Source organism: Meriones unguiculatus, chromosome 1, assembly GCF_030254825.1.
Source record: "Meriones unguiculatus strain TT.TT164.6M chromosome 1, Bangor_MerUng_6.1, whole genome shotgun sequence".
NCBI lineage: Eukaryota > Metazoa > Chordata > Mammalia > Rodentia > Muridae > Meriones > Meriones unguiculatus.
In genome coordinates, this window is record NC_083349.1 from 159,433,113 (window position 1) to 159,458,941 (window position 25,829).

The 25,829-nt window shown below is 51.8% G+C and overlaps 2 protein-coding genes across 12 annotated transcripts in view; both read right to left on the minus strand.

Moving 5' to 3' along the window:
• Positions 1 to 5: 5 nt before the first annotated feature.
• Raver1 (ribonucleoprotein, PTB binding 1) lies at positions 6 to 15,130 on the minus strand. Of its 3 annotated transcripts, none has more exons than XM_060370113.1 (13): positions 14,873 to 15,130; positions 13,453 to 13,519; positions 9,406 to 9,875; positions 5,761 to 5,952; positions 5,551 to 5,680; positions 5,239 to 5,339; positions 4,624 to 4,708; positions 4,131 to 4,342; positions 3,740 to 4,045; positions 1,724 to 1,798; positions 1,149 to 1,292; positions 669 to 752; positions 6 to 579 (listed from the first exon to the last, which is right to left on the minus strand). In XM_060370113.1, the coding sequence occupies exons 1-13, from the start codon at positions 15,089 to 15,091 to the stop codon at positions 433 to 435; spliced, it is 2,232 nt and encodes a 743-aa protein (XP_060226096.1). In that variant the 5' UTR covers positions 15,092 to 15,130; the 3' UTR covers positions 6 to 432. The 3 variants fall into 3 exon arrangements, with proteins under 3 accessions (XP_060226096.1, XP_021504878.1, XP_060226098.1); XM_021649203.2 differs by having other exon boundaries at positions 4,624 to 4,711; XM_060370115.1 differs by lacking the exon at positions 669 to 752 and having other exon boundaries at positions 4,624 to 4,711.
• Positions 15,131 to 20,139: 5,009 nt separating this feature from the next.
• The window catches only part of Tyk2 (tyrosine kinase 2), a 32,620-nt gene continuing 26,930 nt past the window's right edge, over positions 20,140 to 25,829 (minus strand). For 5 of the 9 annotated variants that reach the window (XM_060370122.1, XM_021649186.2, XM_060370141.1 and 2 more), the window contains 4 exons: positions 24,886 to 25,058; positions 24,523 to 24,640; positions 21,356 to 21,466; positions 20,140 to 21,277 (listed from right to left, as the gene is read on the minus strand). In XM_060370122.1, the coding sequence (XP_060226105.1) occupies positions 21,143 to 21,277; positions 21,356 to 21,466; positions 24,523 to 24,640; positions 24,886 to 25,058 (537 nt within the window). In that variant the 3' untranslated portion in view covers positions 20,140 to 21,142. Of the gene's footprint in view, positions 21,278 to 21,355; positions 21,467 to 24,522; positions 24,739 to 24,885; positions 25,059 to 25,829 lie in introns of those variants that run through there. The other 4 variants (XR_009586905.1, XR_009586904.1, XR_009586899.1 and 1 more) reach the window with 4 other exon arrangements.

Sequence of the window (25,829 nt, forward strand, 5' to 3'; positions counted from 1 at the left end):
GGAAATCAAAGTCAATTGTCGAAGTTTAAAAACGGGGACCGTCTCTGATCCTCACAGGTCAGGGACACCTCCAAAGGCACTCGAAAGGCCAGAACACAGGAGTGATGAGGCAGGCGAGGAGGCCTGGAGAGCTGGGCACAGAAGACCAGGAGCTGGGGAGGGAAAGAGAGGAGGCCGGGCCCCTCTCTCTTAAGGCGGCAGGGTTTTGGCTCCAGGAGCAGGCCCACAGGTAATGGTGTGGCCCCCCAAACACCCCCACATTCCTTGAGCTCCGGCTGGTTGGTCAGCAATGTCTTTTTCAGAGATTTCTCTATTACCCAAAGAAAGGACATAAAAAAATAATAAAAATAAAATCCCACAAAACACAAATACCAGAAAAAACCCAAAAGCAATTTTGGTGCAGGCCCTTGGAGCATCTCTGGTGCCGACTCCTTAGAAGATCCTCTTCCGCTTCAGGTAGGAGTCTGCATAGTGGCCGCCAAGGCCCTGGGAGTGTTGGCCCACGTAGCTGCCCTCGGGGCTGGGCTCTGGCGAGGGCAGCAGGTGGGAAAAACTGCGTTTCTGGCCGCCCAGTGGTGTCTGGAGACAGATGGCAGGGGAGGCCGGGTCAGGGGCCTTCCAGGGGCCAGGGCTCCCCAGCCCTGTGCTTCCCCTCCCCTTGCCCGTACCTTCAGCAGGTGGCTGTGACCATTGGGCCCAGGGCCAAGGCCTAGCAGCCCTTCACTGGAGCCCATTGGGGAGGAACCGACGGCCTGGGGAAGTCAGAGAGGTGGAAGCAAGTCACCCCTGGGGCCAGAGGATAACACTGGAGGGAATCATGAGAGTCCAATTCTAGCCTTATGCCTGCCACTCAGAGCTATGAGGCCTGACGGTAATCAACCTGTTCCTCATCTGTCCTCTGAGGATAAGTCCACCCACACCTTACGCCAGTCTGAGATAAGAGGAAGCTAACAGTGCTATGCTCCACACATATCCAGGAACCAGAATGGGCTACTGCCACTCTAGCATGAACAAGAGCGAGCCCAGCCACCAGTGGAGCTATGGCCAGAGACACCTTGGACGACACAGCTACAGAGACAGACAGACACAAAGGGCCCAGCATCCCAGTGGTCCCTAAGGGCCAGTGCCTGGTGGGGCGAACTCCTCACCTTGTTGAGGTGGCTCTGCTTGAGGCCAGCCTGTAGGCCACTGGTGAAGTATGAGGTGGGTGAACCGGAATAAAAATGAGACAGTGGTCCCCCACTGCCTCCACCACCCCGAGGCTCATTGAAGTTGTTAGGTGGCGGGGACATCTGCAGAGAAAGGGTCAGCTGAGTGAGGAAAACAATAGTAGGAACTCTTCCCCACCGTGGCTCTGCTTGGTCATGTCTATCTTTCAGGCACAAAGCCACTTTAACAAACTCAGGTTGGACCACAAGAGAATGCATTCTGTGTGGTTCAGGGAGACACTCTCTGAGCCCAGTAATTTTTCACTTCAACAGAGTACTGGCCACCTATGTATTGCCAAGGGGTAAGCTCCTGGTGAACCAGCTACTGCCCCACTGAAGGGTGATAAGTAGATGCTTGAGCCTAGAGCACTTTGAATTGGATTGGACAATATAGCAAGACTGCCTGTTTGTGGAGTTCAGTGATGAAGGGATGGCACTTTTTGTTCCACAGCTAGTGCTGACTGCTACAGACAGCACTATATTCTACAGAACACGCAGGGCATCTCGGCTCTTACCTTGTGTCGGCTGGGTCCATGAGGCCCTAGGGCTGGTTCCCGAGGGTGAGAGAAGAGCCGTCGAGGTCCCATATCCTAAATTAAAGGGGCAGAAGAATGGAGGAGGTGGCTGGTGTTTCCCAGCCTGGGCCAGTTCCACACGAACACCCACACTTGGGCCTGCGGGGGCTTCAGGGGGCTGCACAGCGGAAGCCAGAGCAGGTGTGCACTCTATCCAGGAGCAGGCATGCCTGGGCTCCAGGGATGGGTGCTGTCAAGTAACTGCATATTGTGCTCAAAATGGGAAGAGCTGGAACAGACAGGATGCAAAGCCCTTTCTTGAGGGAGAAAGCATACCTTGGGATGTGGGCTAAGCATCTGCCCAGCGAGCATGCATGAAGCTCTGGCTTCTATCCCTAGCACCACATAAACCGGGTGTGATGAGAAAGCCTCAGACACCAGCACTCAGATGGTAGAGACAGATATGACAGAGTCATCTACATAGTGAGTTGAGGGCAGTCTGAGCTACACGAAACCTGGTTTCAAAAAACTCCAAAACCGAATAAAAAACCAGCATGGACTAAAGTCTGAAAAAGACCAAGATGGACAGCAGACTCAAGGAAAGGAAATGCCAGCCACGAGGTCCTGACTGGCCACCTGACACTAGAGAAAAGAAAGGTCTGCTGCCTTTGATCAAAGTGCCTGGAACCAGTGGGTCGCCCTGCATTTGGAATATCACATAAAGAGACAAGGGGGTGTACAGTGAGAGATTCAACAGTGACTCAGGTGTAATTCACACACAGCCCGAGGCATTTCATACTACAAGAAATATTAATTATGCTTTTCTGCCTATGTGTTCCCATGCACGCCACAGCTCTCACGAGTGACAGCACAACTTGTGGGAGCAGGTTCTCCCCCTCACTTACGGGAGCAGGGACAGAACTCAGACCTTCAGATTGGAGGTAAGCACCTTCACCAGCTCAGAATCTCACCAGCCCACAGCTTTAATTGTCTTTTGTTTTTGAGGGTCTCATGTAACCAGGGCCAGCTTTGAACTCCTGATCGCCTGCCCTCTACCTCCCAGTGCTGGTGTCACCTGGCTGACAGTGTTTCCTGCGCTGCCCCCTAACGCACCCAACAAAGTCTGAAATGTCCCACCGTGGGGCCAAGCAGCTTCTCAAAGTGTTTGAATTCAAGCCTGGACAAAGCTCACTGGGGGAGTACCTGTCTCATGCAAAGATGTGTGTACATGTGTGACTGTGTGTCTGTGACTATGTATGTGAGTGTGTATGGTGTGTGTGTGTGTGGTAGAGGTCAGAGGACGACCTTGGCTGTTCCTGTCTACCGGATTTTCTACAGCTTTGGGCCCGTGTATCCACGTGAGCACACACAGATGTACTGAGGACAGAGGATGACATTAGTCTTTCTCCACCTTATTCAGTGAAGCAGGGTCTCTCACCGGTATACAGAGCTTGCCAACTCCAGTAGTCTAGCTAGTCAGCTCCCTCCAGGGATGCCATTTACCTGGGATTACAGGTAAATTGCCACACCCGCTCAGCTTTTATCCTAGTTCTGAGAACCCAAACTCCACTTACACACCTCATATGCTAACTCATTGATCGTCCTAGCTCTGTCCACCTTTTTCGAGACAAGGTTTCACTCTGCGGTCGTGGTTTGCCCAGAACTTGCTATGTAGACCAGTTGCCAACCAACGTTGGCCTTGAACTCACAGCAATCTTCCTGCCTCACTACCAAACCCAGTTGAGACACGGTCTCTTCCCTGGCCTACAGTTTCCCTACTAGACTAGAATGCTTGTCTGCAGAGGCAGACTCGGGGTTACAAGCATTCTCTCCCTCCTGGCTTTATCATGTGGATTCTGAGAATGAGACTTAGGTCCTCATGCCTGTGACTGAGGGATCTCCCCAGATACATTTCACATTTTGGATGTTTGGACCAGGGACGCTCACCCTGTAAGGACTGCAGATGCAGGGCTACCCTCGAGACAGGCAGAAAATACAGGGTAGCCTAGTACTCACCGAGGGGTAATCAAAGCCATAGCTGTCAGACAGCCCTGGCTCAGGGGGCAGGCGGTTGCTGGCGATGGGGCTGAGCATTCGGGACTTCATTTGGAAAGCTTTGCTGCCGTTGTTGTTACCACTGCCTCCACCAGGAACTGCAGGGCTGGGCAAGGGGGGCTCAACTGGGCGGCGGCCTCTCCCAGGGCCTCCCCAGCCCCGGGTCTCCTTGCCTGCCAGGTTGCTGGATGGAAGCAGGCTGTGCAGATTCAGGTAAGGGTTCAGGGGGATGCGGTAGTCCTTTGGGGGCTCCCCCAGCAGTGAGACCTGTAACAGGAGGGTCGGCTTTGCTAGGGCCCTGGGCAGAGGAGACTTCAAAGGGAGGGAGGCTGGAAGCAGGGTGGCACCTTACCCCAGGGGGCGTTGGCAGGGGCCCACTGTCCTTCGGGAGGCCTCTAAAACTGGAGCCTCGGAGCCCCACAGGGGCTGGGGGTGGAGTGAGCTGGGATGCTGGGGGACCCAGACCCATGGGCTCCCGGTCACCCCCAGAGGGGCCCAGCAATGGTGGTAGTAAGGGTTGTGGCTTCCCTCGGCGGGGCGGCAGTTCCGGGGCCAGGCCCCCCCCTAAAGAGAGAAGGAACGTATCAGCTATGGGCCAAGACATGAAGGGCCACTCTATTCATGGTCCTGGGACAAGGGACAACCCTGTGCCCTACAGGCAGTTAGTGACTCAAGGTCTCTTTGGACATTAGCATTTTAAGACACTCCCAGCTGCCCCGTGAGGTTGGCACTCAAGCAACAGGATGATGGCCCAAGCAGATTAGGGTACCTGCCCAAGGAATTCACTGTAGCAGGGCAGGGGGACAATATCTCTATAGAGGTGGGGTGGCAGGGTCTGACTTTACCTGCAGACAGCTCCCCAAGGAGGGAGTTGGCAGGTTGGGCCCCGGCCTGGAGGGTACCCAGAGGTGAGTCTCCCAGGATCCCAGGCTTCTAGAACAGAGTACAGTCAGCTGGAGGTGGGGACAGTGTGGCCGGGCAACAGACACAGGCCACCCGGAGTCCTGGCAGTCACAATGCACAGCATCACCACCTCCCAAACTAATGACAGGCGGATACATACAAGGAGACTCCCAGCACCTGTGACCCCGGCCCAACCCATCACCTACTCATGTGGCCTATGGGCTCTTGCATGACAGGCCCTTGCCTTAAGCATTGGGGATATACAGGAAAGAGGTGAGCATCAGGGCTGTCACTCCACACTTCCCACCACTGTCACACAGATACGGTAATAGCTCTCAGCACCCAGCCCCCTTGCTCATCACAGAACAAGGCCGAGCAAGGATAGCTATACTCCAGCTATGCAAGCTGGCCTCTCCTAGTCACGTTCACTTTGGGAATAGATGTGCATGTCCTGGCCACCAGGGAATCCCTCCAAAGCAGAGAGAAATGTAACTTCTGACATAGGGGGAGGTGAGAAAAGAAGCCAGGTGGGGTTGCCCCCAATATGAAGCTGTTACCTTCTGGCTCTGGCTCTGGCTCTGCAGAGCTAGCTGCAGCAGTGCAGTGGACAGGGCAGGCCCGCTGAGCAGCGGCATGGCAGGGGGCGCACCCAGGAGGCCTGGAATGAAACATGGATGCACTGTGATAACCCACCAGCCAGGCCAACCCCAAGTTCTCTGCAGTGAGGGATGTGCTGTGAGGGTCCAGGCAGGGAAGGGTGGGTCTTGGCCGGTTCAAGGTCCTTTTTAGCACCTCCATCCTCACACCACAGCCAATGTTAGCAGTGGCCCCTGGATGACAACCCTGTGACCTTGTGTGACCTGCCTTACCCTGCTTGACACTGGCGCCTCCATGCAGCAGAGGGTTGAGGAGCAGCTGGAGGGAGGCAGATGGGCCCAGATTGTTCAATAGCTGCAGAATGTTTGGTTCAGGCAGGAGTCCCTTGCCTCGATTGAGAGCCTGGGGAGGGGGCCAGAAGATGGCTCAGAGCAGAGGCCACAGAGGGGAGACATTGGTGCTCAGGGGGCGCCTCTACTCACCGTGGCCTGGGCAGCAATGAGTGCTGCCAGCATGCTGCGGCCAGGGGGACCCGGGGCACAGAAGGACACACGTAGGTGGCTGCCGCCCAGAGCCAGGCCATCTGCCTGCTGTTGTGCCTCTTCTGCCATCTCAGCTGTCTCGTACTCCAGTACTGCGAAGCCCTTCAGCTGCCCATCCTGGCCACATGCCAGCTGTGGAAGATTCACTTATGAGCAGAAGGTAAGTGACCGCAGAGACCAGACACTGACCCCTGGACACTGAAGGTGAGCCCTTGGAGAGTGACTTCTTGCCACTCACTGTCCTGTTTTATGCCCATTAATCGGTCACTAAATCTGTGCAGTGGCTATAGGAGGCCCTAGAAGGTCAGTCTACACAAAGCTTCATGACTAGGCGTAGGGCCGAGATAGGCCCCACCTCACCCGTAGCCACTGTGCTGGTGTTTGTGCTGGCACACGGCAACAAACACTGAAACGCACGGCCAGGAACTTCGACATCAGGAGGTAAGAGCAGGCTGCGGAGTCTGACCTGAACATGACTTGGGCCCCAGATTCTATGGCAGGGGACTTGGGAGGGTGCATCCAGGCCTGCCAGGTAGCCAGGACACACAAGCTGACTCTTCAAGGAGGCGATTACTAGGTGAATGTGGCAGTCACGGTGCCAGTGTAGAGAGATACTAGCCACAGCCAGAGCTGTCACATCACCAGCTTCCTCCACAGCAGCCCAGCGGTATCCCTCATCCAGATGACCAGCTCAAACTGGTCGTCTTCTAGAACTGAGACTGGATGGAACTTAGACTGTTCCAATGCTGCCAAAACTGTACCATAAAATTTGTATTAGTCAGGAGCTCACTGTGTTGCCCTGGCTAGCCTGGAACTCATAGACCAGCACAGCCTTGAAATCTGCTAGTCTGCCTCCTGGGTGCTGTATTACAGGCAAATGCCATCATACCCAGACCTTAGAAAGAAAATTTTGGTGTGTGTCTGTACGTGTGCACGCAGAGAAGGTCAGGTAGTCTCTATTCCTTTCCCTTGCGGCAGCCTCTCTCCCTGAACCCAGGGCTCACATGTTCTGGGCTGGGCTGGAAACTAGCAAGGGACCTTTGTTTCCACCTCCAGTGCTGGACCTGCCGTGAGACACTGTTTTGAAAGACACTGTCTCAAAAGAGAAAGGGAATAAGGGAAGAAGACAGGATGGGAGGATAAAAGGGTAAAGGCTAGGTATGTTGGCATATCCCTGTAACCATAGCACTCAGGAGGTAGAGGCAAGAGGGTCAGGAGTTCAAAGCTGGTCTGGACTATATAGCAAATTTCAAAGTTGCCTTGGCTACATCAGGGTAAACTGTCTCAAAAGAAGCAGGAGAGCAGTTCTTGCCCTGACAAAAAGAAAACGGAGTCAGTGAAATGTCCGATAGGGCTGGAGATGACTCAGTAGGTCAGCACCAGTCCTGTTCTGCCAGAGGACCCAAGTTTAGTTCCCAGCACTCAGGGAGAACCCAGGCATGAAATCAGGCACAGTAAACATCTGACATGTCCCCAAGCTGTACTCTTAGCCCAGGAGACAGTGGCTAAGTGTATTTCCACAGCAACTCCCCTGCCTGACAGCCCAGGCACGTGGAGCCCTCGGCCCAGGTGCCGTACTTTTTAAAACAGGGACTCGCTGTAATAGCCCACACTGACCTCAAACGCAGAGACCTTTCTGTGTCTACCTCTGCACCGCTGAGATCTAAAGGCATGCGCCACAGCCTGGCACGACGGCACACACCTTTATTTCCAGCGCCCAGAAGACAGAGTCACGTGAGGTTGTCAGTCTGCTCTACATTGTGACCCCCCCAGCCAGGGCTGTGCAGACAGGCGCTGTCGTTAAAACAACAACAAAACAAAAACGGGGGAAAAGGCATGTATCACTGTGCCTAGTGCCTGATCACTTGAAAAAACTTCTATTTATTCATTTTGTGTGTGAGTTTGTGCGTCACGGGCCATGCGTGGAGGTCAACGGGCAACTTGAGGGAGTTGGTTCTCTCTTTCCACCATGTAGGGCCCAGGAATCAAACTCCTGTCATCAGGCTTGGCCTTACCTAGCAAGCTGAGCTGAATCCAGGGCCTCGCACAGGATGGGCAGGTGTCCTACAGCTTAGCCACACTCCCAGTCCCTCACTGGCAGAGTCTATGCAGACTACCCATGACCCACATCCAAAGCATCTGCTCAGAAACGCGCCCATCTTATAAATCCAGCGACAGATGGAAAGGAGTCACAATGTGCCCTGGACCACGTGAACTCTGAACAGGGAGACCTAAACTTTGGTCTGTCTGACTCTCAAGCCCATGTTCTAGTCAGGGCACCAGAACAACTGTGTCGTGCAGAGGTGGCCTCAAAACCACGCAGTCAGTATCTAATGAGGGCTGGGCTACAGCTCTGCAGTAAAGCACTTACTGGACAAGGCCTTGAGTTCCACTCCCAGCACTGGAAAAATACATAAACACATGGACACCTAAGAGTGAGCTGGGCAAGACTGACACACACATTCAATCCCAGCACTGGGGAGGCAGAGGCAGACGGAGTTCTGCGAATTCAAAGCCAGCCTGGTCTACAAATCGAGTTCCAGAACAGCCAGGGTTACAAAGAGAAACCCTGTCTCAAAAAAAAAAAAAAGAAAGAAAAAGAATGACCCCTGAAAATTGTCCTTTCAGCTTCATACAGGTACTATAGCTCGTACGCACAAACACACAGAGGCGTACGAATAAGTGTACAAAAGTTACTTTTTAGACATACTTTTAATACTTAGCCTCTTAGGCTAAGTATTAAAGTATTATCATGCTGTGTGTCTTTCATCTCAGCACTCAAAAGGTACAGACACGTAAATCTCTGAGTTCTAGGCTAGCCATGGCTACACAATGAGACCCTGACTAGAAATAGAGGTAGAGGACAAGATGAGAGTAAGGTGCACACAAAGGGCCTTGCACAGGAGGAGGACTGGAGTCCTCAGAGCCCAACAGCTATCCTCATGACACTGGGCAACTACACGCTGGCCTCCTCCACACCTGCCTTCCTGCTGGGAGCCCACAGATGCTCAAGGCACCTTTGATGAGGCCTGGAGCTGCGCATGTAGAACACTTGCCTAGCGTGCAGGAAGGCCTACGAAATCCCAACCCAACACACACCACATAAATTTAGCATGGTGGAGCATGTCCTAGTACTTGAGAAGCAGAGCCCAGAGGATCTGGAATTCAAGTTCATCCTCAGCCACATACCAAGTTCAGGATCAGTATGGGCTACCTGAGACGCCATCTCTAAAGAAATAAATAATATGCAAATAAATAAAAAATAAATAAATAATGAGCAAACAGAAAACAAAGCAACAAACATGAGCTGAGTGCTACCCATCTGGTACCCTGACAATCATGAGGCTTAGGCAAGTGGATGGCGTTTCTAGGCTAACCTGGGCTACATGGCATAAGTTAGGAGTGTGTAAATGATGGGGATGTGAGCAGGACTCCCACCCTACCTACAACAAATGAGCTAAGCAGGATTTGCACTCAGGCCTTTGGAACACACATAGGCTCTAAACTCCCATGCCCCAGCGCCTCTCCAAAGAGCCCCATTCAAAGCTATGTGACAGCTGTGGCATCGAAGGGCCCAGGACCTACCTGACAGAAGGTGGGGGCGTGCACCGCTGACAGAGCCTGGCGTAGGGCATCCACATCACTGAAGCCGGGAGGCAGGTGGTCCACACAGAGGCACCGGGAGTGCAACAAGGCAGGGGTCAGCTGCCCAGCATCTGTCCAGTGCACGTACAGTGTGCGTGGGCCCAGTGGCTTGCCCAGCAAGTCGGATTTGGCCCTGGCAGCCGAATCTTTCTTCATGTACTCTGCAAAGCCGTAACCCTTAGAGTGGCCTGTGCGCTCACTGTACACTAGGAAGCAGCGCTCCAGGCTGCCGAAAGGCCGCACCAGCTCTTCGAACTGCGCCTGCGTCAGGCTGGGTGGGAGGTTGGCCACGCACAGCAGAGCATCAGTGGGCTGCAACTGAACCGACAGCTCCCGATCGCGAAGGTGGCTCTGGTGGAAGGTGGTGATGGCGGCTTCAGCCTGCTCCCCATTGAGCAGGGTCACAAAAGCTGCAGGGCATGAGAGGACGTGGGGTCAGAGCGGACTTCTGGGCCTCCAAATCGGGTGTTAGCAGAACTGGGAACCAGTCCCCCTCCCTGACCTCTCTCCAAGCCGTGCGTAACCCAGAACAGTTGCTCACTGCGCACATGGTCTGTCCAGCTTGTCGCTCAGGTGACACTCAAGTTAGCGGGTAAGCAGGTGGTCACTAAAACTCAAGCCTCAAGCACTTTTTTAAAAACAGCATTTTACATGCGTGTTTGCCTGCATGTATGTTTGTGTACCGCATGTGTTTGGTGTGTGTGGAGGCCAGAAGAGACTGTTGGCTGACCTGGAACTAAGAGGTGGTCATGAGCCACTATGTGGGTGCTGGGCATGAAACCCGGCTCCTCTGGAAGAGCAGTCGGTGCTCTTAGCTACTGAGCCATCTCTCCAGCCCCAACCCGAGCTCTGGATGGTTCTGGCTTCTCAACTGTCAAAAGGGAAAAGGTTAACCCTCACACCCACTATTCTTGATGGAGAATAAACAGGCCTGGAACAGCCCAAGAGCCAGACTCTGGGCTGAGGAATCACAGCTCTGTTACTCCAGAACTTGCAAAACTGGGGCAGGAGGATAGAGTTTGAAATCAGCCTGGGACTTCAAACAGTTCAGCTGGTAGAATGCTTGACTAGCATGCACGAGGCCTTGGCTTCCATCTATACACCAGATGTGGTAGCACATGGCTAAGATGTCAGCACAAGGAAGACTGAAGCAGGAAGATCAGAAACTCAAGGTCATCCTTGACTACATAGTGAGTTAAGGCCACTTTGGGATACATGAGTCACTGTCTCAAAAACACAAATTGAAGGCTGGGGGTGTAGCTCAGCGTTAAAACTGTTCATCCTTAGCACCACAAAATTAAAAACAAAAGAAGGAAGGAAAGAAGGAAGGAAGGAAGGAAGGAAGGAAGGAAGGAAGGAAGGAAGGGAAATTAGTCAAGATTAAGGATGTACCTCAGTAGTAAAACACTCCTAGTGTGTGTGAGGCCCTAAATTTAATCTCCAGTATCAAGTACAAACATGGAGTCCTCACAAAATCAACTGAAAATTTAAAAACATAAAAGGACCAGATGGTTCAGCATGTGAAAGCCTCAGCACCAAAAATTCAATCCTCAGGGACACGGTGGGATGTGAGAAATGACTCCTGGGGCTGGAGAGATGGCTCAGCCACCAGCCAGTAAAGGGTAGGCTCACAACCACAAATATAAGAGAAATGGCTTCTGTAAGTTGTCCTCAGACTTACATGCCTGCCAAGGTGCGAGCACACGCGCGCGCACACACACACTACAAAACACTTGAGACAGTTGGTCTCCAGGGCCACGTTCTGCCCCTCTAGCCTCCTCACTCACAAGCCATCTTACAGCCACGGACTTTAGAGAGCCTCCTCAGGTGGCCCAGCCTGTGTCCTCTGCCAGGCTCCTCACAGCAATCAGCGCTGCTTCCTGGACTCTGCTGGCTATGCCCTGCCCCTTTCCCTGACCTCCCTATCCAATCCCAGACAGTTCCCATCTTAGATCCTGGCTCTGTTGCCCCAGAGCAGAGATTGAGTCCATAACCCCATTTTGCCTTCTTCCATTTCTGAAGGTCTCATGTACCTCAGGCTGTCCTCAATTGCATTATGTAGCCAAGGATAGCTTGATCTTCTGATGCTCTACCTCCAGAGTCAGAATACAACTTTCAAGTGTCATTCTCTGCTTTACCATGTAGGTGCTGGGACTGATGCAGGCCACCAGGCTGGGTGGCACGCACCCTCACCTACTGAGCCACCTCATTTACTCTTAGGATGACATCTTAAAATGGGACTTGAATGTCATTGGATATCGGTAACACCCCGAGCCCTGTGGAGGATGACTGCACGGGGGGTGCTTGGCAGCCGTCTGACTTATTGATGCCTATGACTATATTCCTTTTCTTGCAATGTGCAAGTACATGTTAAACATGTATACATGCATGTCTGCAGATGAGTGTGTTTACAGGTGCAGGTGGAGGCTGGTCTCTTTTTTGAAGCCACAGCTTCCTGATTTGGCTCATCTACCTAGGCAGCTTGTTAAGGAGACTGTCTCCAGCCCCCACACACTTTGATTACAAGTGGGTCATCAGGCCCACTCAGCATTTATGTAGGTGCTGGGGTTCCAACTGTAGTCCTCATGCTCATCTGGCAAGAGCCTTCGGCGCCTGTGTTCTGAGGCGTCTGCGGGGGCACTCTCATCCTCGACTGTAACTTGTACACAGTCACACAGACTAAGCACAGACCAAGGCTCCAACCTGTGATCCGCCTGCCCCCCCGGCCCAGGATCGTAACCACTGCCTCGACTCTCACAGGTCTTCTGGAAAGGGGCACATGGCTCTCCACATTAGACTGTCAGGTTCTAGACAGTCTTCAACCTCACACAACGCTGGAAAGCATAGGCATTCACTGACGTCCCACACAGAAAGCTAACACCGCCACGGCTGATCCCAAGGTGAAAGGGCTGACCATTCCACGCAGGGGCAGATGTGCCAGCCCCAGGCTGCAATGACAAAGTATGATGGCCAGTTAAGAGGGCCTGGGTTATGAGGGGACAGACAAGAGCAGGGAAGCTGAGCACAGTGACACATGCCTTGTAAGCCCAGCACTTTGGAAATGGAGGCAGGAGAATGTCTTGACGTTCAAGGCTGTCCTCAATTATACAATAAATTTAACTTTAGTCTAGGTTATATGAGACCTGATTTAAATAAACCCAAAAGTTCAAAACAAAAACAAACAAAGAAATAGAGCTGAAGAGATGGCTCAGCTCTTCAAAGCACTCACTGCTCTTGCAAGGCCCTGGGTTTAGTTCCTGGCGTCCACATGGCAGCATACACCCGTCTTTAACTCTGGCTCCATGGAATCCAGTACTCTCTGCTGGCCTCCATGGGCACAGACATGCAAATGGTGCCCAGGCAAGACACGCATACATATCAAATAAAGATAACTAAAACTTAAAGAAGTAGTGGTAGAACCTAAAGGATTGCTGCAAACTTGAGGGGAGCTTGAGCTACACCCTGACCTCCAGGGCAACCTGGACTACAGAGTAAGTCCATGTCTCACAACCGGAGTCCATTCCCAGACTTGTGTGTCTGTGTGCACCTGTAATCCCAGCCCTCCTAGTCTACGATGGGAGACCTGCCCAGAGTACACAGTAAAACAGAAACAAGAGGGACCCTGCCTCAGCAAGGTGGGAAAAACAGACTCTAGAAAGGTGTCCTCCAACTTCCGCACGTGCTGCTCATGCTCACCTACACACATAGAATAAATAAGCTAGCGCGGTGGTGCACGCCTTTAATCCCAGTACTCAAGAGGCAAAGGCAAAGTAGACCTCTAGGAGTTCAAGGCCAATCTCATCTCCAAGTGAGTTTTAGTCCAGCCAGAGTTACACGCGAGGCAGACAGGAAAAAGATCTGATCTGACAAGAACTCCTGTTTCCTCTGGGACAATATGGGACCCACAATTCAGAACAGATGCTGAGCCAGGTCCTGTCACCGCTGAGGACTGTTGTCATTGCCCAAGTCCACCCGTGGCTCACAAACCTGTCCCTTTGTATTTGTCCACGAAACAGTACTTGAGTTCGTAGTCGCTCAGGAGGTCATGTACTTCCTGCAGAGACATAATCAGAAGCCGGGGAGTCACTGGCCAAGCCTGCCTATAGGTGGACCTGCCATACAAGTAGATAAGTGAACAGCTCCATTTTACTGTAACAGCTATCTTCTACCCTTCTACCACCTATCTTGTACAGGGCAAGGCTATAGATTTCATGGCAGGAGAACCAACAACTCAAACTGTATGCCTTCAAGGACATTGCCCAACTTGTCTGATTCTCTGGTCACAACAGTTTCACAACTAGTTACTGAGCCATTCTGTCCAAAAGGAAAGAAACTGAGGCTGTTAAGAGGTCACCCACACAAACTGTCGGGTCAACAGAGATACCCAGGGGTACCTGACCAGAGACTCTGTGCATTTAATGATCCTACACTGTATGGTTGCATGGGCCACCCAAACTCCTGAAAGCTGGCTTCCAGGGCTGGCTTGCACCAGATGACTGTGTCTGAGCCCAAGGAGACAGGGTGGGCAGCTCCAGATATGCACAAGACCAAGGACACAGGTATCCTACTTCAGGTCTGTCCCCTGATCATGCTCTACAACACCTCCGGAGGGAGCTTCACTAGCCATGTGCCTACAGAGTAGTGGGTACTGGTACTAGGGTGAGCCTGTGAACAGAGATTCTGAGCAGAATGCAGAAAGGTCCTGTTCCACCACCACCGGGCAGGGCAACATAGATAGCACTTTCTTGGGTTCAAAGAGCATCGCACGCCCTGCTCCATGTAGGTCCCCAAGAGAAGGACACTCCAGGCAGAAAAGATTAGACACAGGGAAGTGTCACAGACTACATAACCCCAGCTCCACTCTATCCCCAGCCCGTTCACGTCAAAGGAACACTTCATTTTCCCAAATCAATTCTAGTAGGCTTTCTGGGGATGCAGCACCAACTTCCGGGTCTACCTCTTAAAGGTGTGTACTTGATAAGAAAGGGCACGCTCTAATCCCGAAGCTTCCAGATCCGAGCTCCTGCCACGCTAAGGCAGAGGAGGGGAAGCACTCTGAGTATTCTCGGCCAGTTGGAATCTATTTCAATCAATCCATTCACAGTCCCCCGCACATATTTCAACGGGGCCACAGCTGCCCGCCCCTGAAACTACCTGCACCCTTCAACTACTTGGTCTCTCCCAAGCCCGGTGGTCGCCCCTAGCAACGTCGGCTCGAACTTCAAAGTTGTTTTTTTGACATTGCTGACCATGCCCTTTACACCCCATTCTCAATGGCTCAAGATCCCGGGAGAAGATACCACCCTGGACAGAGACCCTCGCACAGCAGCGTTGGTACCTCCCGGCTTCCCCCCTGCGCACGCGCACCGTGGTATTTCCCGCCACGCTCTCACAAACCCCCCCATACCTGGTTGGTCACGTCCCCCGGGAGGCCTCGGATCAGTATCTTGCGGCGGTTACGAAACTGGCTCTCAGTATGTTCCAGGCGTTTCCGGATCTCTTCCGGATCGAGCGGCGGCAGCTCTTGTTCGGGCGCCCGGCGATCGGTGGTCTCGGGAGTTTCCGCTTCGGCCTCCGCCTCCGGGCTGAGCGGCGGCCGGTGAGTAACGGACACGTCGGCCGCCATCTTGGGAAACCCGGCGCCTTCTGGGACCAGCGAGCTCAGGGCGGAGCGACATAGAGCGGCAAGGAAGGCGCGCGTACTGATTGGCTGGTGGAAGCCCCGCCTCTTCCCCGGCCTCCTTGCGCATATTGGCTGGAACAGCACCGCGAGCGCCGCCTCCTCCCCCTGACTCTGGGTCAATGAGCAGAAGGGCGGAGCTGCAGCAAGGAAACGCGGAGCAAGTTGGAGGTGAGGGTCGGAGTTAGATCCCCCTACGCGGTCTGTGAGGCCGGTGAGGCGCACCCCTGTAATCTCAGCCCTTGGGAGATGAAGACAGATCTTCCGATGTCATCCTCACGTTCATAGGGATCTCGTCTCAAAGGGAAAAATAAACCACAGACAAAAAGTAGGTGTGGTGGTGTACATGTGCAATTTCAACACTTTGGAAATGGATGCAGCAGGAGCCGAAGTTCAAAGTCATGCTCTTCTACACAACCCAAGTTTGAGATCAGCCTGATTTAAAAAGGAAAAACAGAAAACAAACAAATAAAAACCCTGGCGTGGGGCTGGAGAGATGATGGCTCAGTGGTTAAGAGCACTTGTCTGCTCTTCCAGAGATCCTGAGTTGAATTCCCAGCAGCCACACAGTGGCCCACAACCATCTGTAATGTGATCTGATGCCCTCTTCTGGCATGCGAGTGTACATGCATTCATATACATAAAAATAAATATTAAACAACAACAACTGGCATCATTCCCAGCACTCTGAAGGTCTGGGCGGCTGGTCTACATAGCAAGACACAGTCTCAAAAACAAAATAAGCACCGACTGCTAAGCATGACAACCGGAGTTTGATTCCCGGTATGACATGGCAGGGGTACTAGATACATAGAGCCCAGGAAGCAAAAGGCTAAAACAGGAACTGGAGAAGGAACTGGCAAATGTGGTAATCAGGAAAGATGGTAAGCAGTTGATAATGGCAGACATGGAGACCTGGATCTCTCTAGCTGTAGAAAGCTGCTTTCAGGAGTGTCTGGTCAACTGCTGACCATAATACCTTCTTTTGGTTTTGTTTTTCAAGACAGGGTTTCTCTGGGTAGCCCTGGCTGTTGTGGAACCAGACTGGCCTTGAACTCACAAAGATCCACCCACCCCTGCCTCCCAAGTGCTAGGATTACAGGCATGCTAATAATTATTATTGTAATGTGCTTTCTTGATGGGCAGAGTGGTACACACCTGTGATCCCAGAACTCAGGTGGATCTCTGTGAGATCGAGACCAGCCTGGGCTACAGACTGACTCCAGGACATCCAAGGATACACAGAATAACCCTGTCTTGGAAGAAAAAAAAAAGTGCTTTCTCAAACATTTTCTGATTCACTTACTGAAATAAACTCTTTTTTCTCCTGGTTTAAAAAAAAAAAATCAAACCGCAGGCCATGGAATTTGAAGTTTTTTCCTTGGTTTTTGGAGACAGAGTTTCTCTGTGTAGCCCTGCCTGTCTTGGAACTCACTTTTTGTAGACCAGGCTGGCCTCAAACTCACAGAGATCCACCTGCCTCTGCCTCCTGGGTGCTTGCGCATATTAAAGGCGTGGACCAACATGCCTGGTGGAATTTGAAGGTTTTATTGATAACTTGATATAATCCCCCCTCAGTCTTGACCTTGATCTTCCCTGAGCTGTGTCTTTGGAATGCAGTGGCCAAGCCGAGACAGACGCGGGGTACCGCCACTCTGTTTCTGCATTCTGAAGATATACACTAAAGCCATTGCAGTGGTCACCATCCCTGAGCATGATGCCGCAGACCAGCATGGAGACCTGTCACAGGAAGACCCAAGTGAATATGTGTGCCCTGGGCTCCTGCTGACCCTGCCCCTGTAGACCCTGCAGGCCCCCTCTTACCTTGATTGTCAGTCACCGAGAGCAAGGCGTCTTCTCCCCTTGCCTTGGGCTGACTACCTGGCAGTGTTAGGTGACACTGTGGTTTAGGTTGACAAGGAATGGAGGTCGTGATTGGCACCTCATGCCTGGAACCTTCTGGCTGGAGCTTTGGAGCTCATTGCCCTGGGCTTGGCACCACAAAATGTGATATAAGCCACTTGAGGTACAAGCTGCCAGGCCCTGCCCCGAGACTACTCTAATATCCTGGCCAAACCCCTCTTGGTTTTTGAATAGCCAGGCCCCTCTTGCAAACAGCCAAGCTCTGTCCTACAGAGAAAGAAGGAAAATAATAAAATAAAATAAAATAAAAGCTCAAGATTAGGCCACCAATCCCTGAGCTCGCCCCAAGATGAGGCCACAAAATCCTACCAATCCCAGGACACCCTGAGCACACCGCCCGCCCCCCCCAAGCCATATATAATGCCTGCCTCTCATTTCTTTGCTGCTTCTCCCCTGAGCAGGGGCATTCATTCGCCTTCTGTGTTTTTCCAATAAATCTCTTGTGTGAGGTTTATTGTGCAGTATGCTTTCATGGTATTCCTTGGATACCTCTTCCGTCAGAGCTGTCACACGTATGCTATCTTATCCTTTCTTATCCTGTTTGCACACCAAGTGCTGGGGACATATGGCACCATGAATCTTGGAGCCCCCTGTAGAACCACGTGATCAGACTCCCCAGAAGGAGAGTGGGGCAAGGGGAAAGTCAAGACTTCCCAGGCAGGACAGAGACGAGAGCTTCAAAGGTCTGGATGACCAGCTCACACAGGACATGCAGGTGGACAGTGGTGCTCCTGCGCAGAGTCACACATCCAGCTCCGGCACGGCACTGCAGGAGTCACACCCGTTGTCCCTTTCGGTGGCCTGGAATTGAAGCTGGGCCAGCTTCCAAGGAAAAGGGGCAGGATCACCTTCCAGTCACCAGGGCTGGAGCCCATGTGTGCAAGTCACATTGGCCATGGACAGCTCTGATGTTGGTTCTGCTCAGCCTTGGAGCAAGCCTAAAAAAACCCTACATGACTCAGGAACTACTGACTCCATGACCTTCGCATAGCTTCTGCCACACCTTCCTTATGGCCTGGCCACCTGCCCTTGTGCAGCCCCGTCTCTGCTGTCCTGGGCCGCACCTGTGGGGCTTTTGAGGCCCTGTCCCTTTGTTACTGTCAAGTCCTCCTCGGCCTCCTCACTTCTGCATCTGAGGTTCGCGGTACAAACCATCTGTTGGACATCTTGCTGGTTCTGCCTAGCTGTGGTGGCTTTAGGCTGCAGTGTTGATCATCTTTTCTCCAGCTTCATTTGGACCTGCCTCAGAAGCCAGGAGCAGCCCATTCAAGAAACAATCCACAGGTCTCCACACCCTCACCTCCAACAGGCAGAGGCAGGTGGCTTTCCTTGAGTTCCAGACAACCTGGTCTACATAATAAATAGTTTCAAGATAGTCAGGGCTACATAGGGGAACTTCGTCTCTAAAAACAAAACAAAACAAAACAAAACAAAAAGGAACCCTGACCCCTGCCTCCAACAAGGCAGCACTGACCCCCCACCCCACTCCCTGAGGATGGGGTTGGAATCCCAGCACCCACCAGGATGGCAGCTCACAACTATCTATAACCCCAGTTACAGGGAGTCCGATGAATTCTTCCGGCCTCATGCACAAGGTATATGTGTGGTACAGTTACAAAATACTCAATACTCATACACAAAAAACCAAGCCTTTAACACCTTGGTTTTTTAAAGTAAAACCAAGTCTTGGGTACTCCCTGTGGAAGGAGCCCTGTCCAGAAGTAAGGGAGCCAGACACCTGACTGTTCGGTCCTGGGTCGGTGGGCAGGACGCAGTCTTAACTTGACACCTGGCTGGCCTGTGGCAAAATCTACTCCATACCCTGGTTTCAACAAATACGTTGCAATGAAAAAAAAAAAAAAAAAAAAAAAAGAAACTGTGGAACGAAGAAAAGGAAAGACCCTAGATGGCGAGTAGAATGGCTCTGTGGCACGGCGCAGGCTGGAGGCAGCAGGGTCCTCCATGATGAAATATAGCAGAGATAAACAGGTCTCTAAGGAAATTGCCTTGCATTCATGCAACAGTGATTTCTCTTCGTTATAAAGGCTCTGTGTGGTCCTGGCTGGCCTGGAACTCACAGAGATCTGCCTGTCTCTGCCTTCCGAGTGCTGGGATTACAGGTGCGCCACAACACACAGCTCAATAAAGGATCCTCTTTAGATGTGTTTCAGGCCAGCCAAGACTAGTAAGATCTTGTCTCAAAAAAACAAAAACAAAAACTTTTCTCCCCCAAGATAGGGTTTCTCTGTGAATCCCTGGCTGTCCTAGCACTAACTCACTCTGTAGACCAGGCTAGCCTCATACTTGTAGAGATCCACCTGGCTCTGTCTTTCCAGTGCTGGGATTAATGGTGTGTGCCACCACTGTCCAGCTCTCAAACATTTTTTAAACAGGTGATGGGCTTGGTAACATGATCTTGTCTTCAGAATGGGACACTGAGGTATGAGGGCAGTGAGTTCAAAGCTCTATATTGATAGAATCTGTACTGACCCTGACATGTTTTCAACTCCTCCATGGTATCAACAACCGGAGAGTCCATTAAGCAGCAAGCTTGCTAGTTGGGTTTGTAAGTGTGGGCCCACAGCCATCATGACAGCATCATGAAGACTATGCTTCTCCAGCTTTGCAAACCAAGTTACCCTCTGTGTGGCTTAACAACACACTTCTGGTACTTCATTTGTGGTCGTTAGGATGGAATCAAGGGCCTTGTGTATGCTGGGCAGGGTCTCTATCTCTGAGTCACGCTCCCAGCTCCTCACCGAGGGATTCTAGGCAGGAACTCTATCTCTGAGTCACACCCCAGCCCCTCACTGGGGATTGTAAGTATGGGCTCTTCCACTGGTCCACGCCCCCAGCCCCTCACTGGGGATTCTAGGCAGGGGCTCTATCTCTGAGCCATGCCCCCAGTCTCTTACTGCCTGTTAGGATTAAGAGTGTGCCAACCACCATGCCGAGCCTACGTGAAGCCTTTAGAAATCCTTCTTGGGGAGGTGATTATTTCCCTGCCTTTCACAAATACGTGATTGTAGAACTCATCTGAATCTCACCTCTTCAACTAAAACACAAGGAAATACCAGAATAAACAAAAACTTTATTAAACACTTATCTGTGTCTCTCTCCTAAGCAATTTAAATGCAAGCCATCATTAGCTCTCTTTATCAGTCCAATGAAATAGAAAGCTTGACCATTCATTCCCATAGGTGAGATGTGAGGCCCAGAGAGGTCAAGACATTTATTTACCTGAGGTCACACAGAAAGGAAGGGGTAAAACTGGCAGAGTCCTACGTCTGTGACAATTGGCCCTACTGTGTGTATATGCAAATGTATGTGTACATGCGTGTGCACAGGTGTTTATGCAGAGGTCAGAGGACAACTCCAGATATTCTTCCTGAGGCACTGTTCCACCATTTTGTTTTGCAGCAGGGACTCTCACTGGCCTGAGTATCACTGACTAGACTAGGCTGCTGGCCAGCGAGCCCCATAGAGCTGCCTGTCTCCATCTCACACACACCCAGTGCGGAGACCCACCATATGTCTCACCACATAGAGCTAACATGGGTTCTGGGACTTGAACTGACATCCTCATGCTTGTAAGACAAGCACGTCTGTAAGCCCTTCATGACTGAGCATCTCCCAGCCTCTGACACGCAGTCATTGAGTGCCTTCTGCATACCGGGAACTGTTTTAGCTGGTGGTCTCCCCCACGCTAGCACAGGCTCTCCCAGTCACACTTTAGCTTGGCTGGCAGTTTGGGGGTGACAGAGTGTTACGGCTTCCTCTGAAGTCTCATTCTGTCTGCATGCCTTGCCATGCTACCTTGCTGAACTGAACCCCAAAGCTCTGGGGCCTCCTGCAAAGCAAAGAGTTTCTCCCCAGCTCCTGAAGTCACTGGACTTCAACTGTGAAAAGATGTATGGACCCAAAATGGAAAGACTCAGGGATCCCAGTTAGGCCCTTTGCACATCCAAGATCTGTTCAGGTCACAGTCAGGCTCAAGGTCAAGGAAGGGAAATTAGTTCCCAGATGGGGTTTCTAGACAAGAGGAGCAGAGCATGTAGAGGCCGATCCTGGCTGTCAGCAGACGCTGAACACTGACGGCACCTGGCCTTGATACTTCTCCTGGGCTGTCTTGAGGATGGGCACCAGATTCTGGAAGGTGGGCCGGAAGGGAGCTTCTGACTCCCAGCAGTTCTTCATGAGGAGATAGATCTGCGGGAGAAATGGGGCTGTGCAGCCGTTCACCCTGTGTGTGTGTGGGGGGGGAAGGGGACAAGCAGGTGAACTCACCTCACAGGGACATCTGTCAGGCCGCGGCAGCCTCTCTCCTCGTTCCAACAGCTCTGTGAGCCTTAGCACGGTCATCTGGCCTTGGGTGACGCCGATGAGCTCGATGAATTTCTAAGGCACAATCGATAGCAACTATTCATACAAGCTGTGAACCGGTGACCCATGCTTCTCCGTGCCTGTGTGTCTGTGTGTGTGTGAGCACAAGCACACGGAGTACACACAGGCATGGGAAGGCCACGGTACCACAAAGATGTCCCACTCTATCCCTCTCTTAGTCTTTTGGGACAGGCTCTACACTGTGTCTGCCTCCCATAGTGCTGTGGTTACAGGTGCTCACAGAGCCATGGCCCAGATCCCCATTTTCACATGCATACGTGTCTGCATGTGTGGGCAAATGTGTGGGTCATGTGCCCTAGCACATACGGTAACATAGAGACATGAGGTTGAGATCAGGAATCATTATGGTAGATTTTATCTCCCACCTGATCCACTGAGGCAGGGTCTGGATCAAAGCCAGAGCTTCCTGATACCACTAGGGAGCTTGCTCTAGGGATCCCATCACTGCCTCCCCAGGCTGGATTTAAAGGCAGGCTGCCACGCACACCTGACATTCAAGTGAGTTCTGGGATCCAAACTTCTATCCTCATGCTTACAAAGCAAGTACTTAGCTGCTGAGCCATAGCCCCAGCCAGACACTCTTTTGAACCAGGGTCTTAGGTATCCAAGGCTGGCCTTTAAATCTTTTTTTGTTGTTGTTGTTGTTGTTGTTAAATATTTCTTAATGTTTTCTCCACATGTACGCCTGCGCTCCAGAGAGGGCACCAGATCTCATTATAGATGGTTGTGAGCTACCATGTCGTTGCTGGGAACTAAACTCAGGTCCTCTGGAAGAACAGTCAGTGCTCTTAACCTCTGAGCCATCTCTCCAGCTCCTGGCCTTTAATTCTTGATCCTTCTGCCTCCACCTCCAGTGCTGGGATAACAGGGATGCCTATTTTATGCTGGGGTTGGAATCCAGAGCTTCAAACATGCCAGGCCAGTGCTCCATCAACTGAGTCATCTATAGCATCAGCCCCTTTAAAATCTATTTTAAAATCCATTTTAAATCATGAGACAATGCTATGTTGTACAGGCTGGTCTTCACCTCTTAGGCTCAAGGATCCTCCTGTCGTGATCTGAGTAACTGAGGAGAGACACTGTCTCTAGGGCTAATCTAATATCCTCCTGGCTTTTCCGCCTAGCTCATGGCCAACCAATGACTGTGGATCGCAGCTTTTCAGATTCTGAGATGGACACGTGAACTAGTAAGGCCCATCAGAAAAAGTCAAAAGAATTTAGAGTAGAAAGATAAGCTCCCTTGGCTCTGTGGCTTGACGTGCCACCACAGTGAAATTGGGATGGAGTGGAGACACTGGCTCCTAATGACATTTGAGGTCTCACTCACATGAGACCTCAAATGCTGTTTGAGAGTCTGCAAACAGCATAATAAACAACAGGATTTTGTCATGTATATTTTGAGTGTTTCGGTTAGAAACTCCCCTGCAGGGGAGATGGCTCAGTGGTTAAGAGCATTTGTTTTTGCAGAGAATTGGGGTTCAATTCACAGCACCCACATAACAACTCACAACTGGCTAGAACCAAAGTTCCAGATGATTTCATGCCCTCTTCTGGCCTCCCTGGCACCGCACATATATGGTGTCTAGACACACAACTAGGCAAAACACCCACACATAAAATAAAAGTGACACATTCTCCTTCGGTGCCAGCACTGAGGCTGAGGCAGGAAGGCTGTGAGTTCTAGGACAGCCTGAATTCCAAAAGGAGCTCCTATCTAAAACAAAGCCAGGGACTGACAAAGGCACTCTGGAGGGTAAAGATGTTTCCACCCTCCTACGTGATGGAAGTAAAGAATCCACTCCTGCAAGCTGTCCCCTGACCTTCACAGAATGTTAATACAGTGTGCTCCTCCCCAATAAGCAGATAAAATTGACTTTAAAAAATTCATTAGGGCTGGAGAGATGGCTCAGTGATTAAGAGCACTGGCTGCTCTTCCAGAGGACCCAGGTTCAGTCCCCAAGCTCACAACTGTCTGTAACTCCTGTTCCAGGGGAATCCGACACCCTCACACAGGTGTGCATGCAGTCAAAACATCAACGTACTTAAAATAAATCGATTTTAAAAAAATCACTAAAACAAGGACTGGTGAGATAGCCAACCTGATAAAGGTGCTTGCTCATAAGCCTGTTAGCCTGAGTTCAATCCTGGGGACCACACGGTGGGAGAGAATCAACTCCTGGGAGCTGTCCTCTGACCTCATCAGGACAAATGGTCATCTGTGGTGCCCATTAGCATACTAAAGTGCATTCTGGCCCCCAGACTCTCTCAGGGTCACAAGTACCTGTTACTGAGACCATGCTGGCATCTTGGCTCCTCTCAGCTCTACACAGCAGCTACCCTAAACTTCTGATCATAGGCCCCTCTCTCTCCAGCTTCTCATCCCAACACAATGCTGCCATTTTGGCCATGCAGTGTCTTGGCTCCTCTCTCCTCTTTGCTCTCTTGTCTCCCCTACCCCATGGCCCAGTTCAGTCTACTGGCCAAGTTCAGTCTACTACTTTCTCTCCCTGCTCTGGACTCTTCCAGATGCCTCTGGATGTAACTCTCCCTCATATCTACAATAAGAACCTTCTCCTCAACCATACCGCGGAGCGGGCACATCCTCACTTTAAACATATGGTGCCCTAAACCCCATTTTATACAACCTCCACATGTGTGATGTGGCACATGCACACACACACAATCAACACACAATAAACAGGTGGGAAAGAACCACCCAAACAAACTCCATGGAAAGAAAATAACTCCCACACCAAGCAACCCCTTTATAGCTGAGGCAGGGCTAAACATTTGAGTGAAGAGCCTGCCAGCCGCAAGCCTTGGCACTCAGGAGGCAGAAGCAGGCAGGTCTCTGAGTTTGAGGGTAGCCTGGTGTACAGAGGGAGTTCCAGGACAGCCAGGGCTACACAGAGACACCCTGTCTTGAAACATTCCCCTCCCCACCACCTGCAAAAAGAGCCTGTCAGTGTTGGGGGCTGAATTTTAAATGCTTGCCTTTCTAGAAAAGTCTCTAGTAAACACAAGGGTAGAGTGGGGTGTCTGTCGCTCACCGTGGGGGGACTCTGGCTAGAGTCACAGTATGTCAACAGCTCATACAGGGTCACCCCAAAGGACCAGACATCAGATGCATAGTAAAATTTGCACTCCTTCAGGCATTCCGGGGCATACCTGGAGACAGAGGAGGCTCAGGACTGGCTGGACTTGGAGTTCACAGGCAGTCGAAGGACCCCTGAGTTCCAGTTGGACCTCACCCTTCAGGGCACAGCCTGAGGGGTTACAGACCTACTAAGCCGAGCCAAACTGGCCTTCTGGGATTTAGTACTGCCCCTGCCATCCCTAGGCCCCGCCCAGCTTCCATCAGCATCCCCGCCTCCTCCACCCCAACCCCTCAGACTGTGCCCGCTCTTGGTCACCAGAACACCGGGCTGTCCCCGTCCTCGCGCACGCGGTAGTACTCGTGGCCTTCCGGCACAGCCTTGGCTAGGCCAAAGTCCCCAATCTTGACCAGCCTGTCGTTGTCCAGCAGCACGTTGCGCGCGGCCAAGTCTCGGTGAATGTAGTGCTGCGCATGCAGGTAAGCCATGCCCTGGGGTGGAGCAGGGAGAGGCAGCTCAGCCCAGGCTGACCAAGGGAAAGGAGGAGCCAAAGCAGGGCTTGGGGCCAGACCAGCAAAGCTAGACAGGAGGGTGGGCTGTGAGGGGCGGGCCTTTGTGGGTGGAGTCAAGGTAAGGACTGTGCAAACCGCTACAACAGTGACTCAACATGTGGGTCTCCGACCCTTAGGGGAGTTCAACTGACCCTTTCCCCCTTTCCTAGGGGTCGCATAATAGATAATCCTGTACACCAGATATTTACATAACGGCAGCAAAATTAAAGTTAGGAAGTAGCAACAAACAGAAATGATTTTACAGTTGGGGGTCACCACAACATGAGGAACTGTATTCAAGGGTTACAGCATTGGGAAGGTGGAGGACCACTGCCTTACAAGGTTGGGAGAAGGGCTTTCAGAGGCAAGCTAGGCTGGAAGGCGACCTCAGAGAGGCGGGGCTTTGTGGGCAAGGCCAAGCAGAGATGGGTGGGTCTTGGAATATGTGAACCTCTACAGGGTTAGGGGCGGGACCTGTAGGCCAGGCAAGGGGCCCAACTAAATAAAACCCGGAGGATGGAAGTCGGATAGGCTCAGTGGGAGGGGCCAAGAAAAGGCGGGTGGGTATGGTCTTAAGAAAACTGTAGGGATTAAGGGTGAGACCTATGGGACTGTGTCCAGGAATCTAGTCCAAGGACAAGAGTGTGGACATGACGAGGGATAGAACTCATTAGGACCCACAGAAAACAGGTGGTCCGCTCTAGAAGGAAG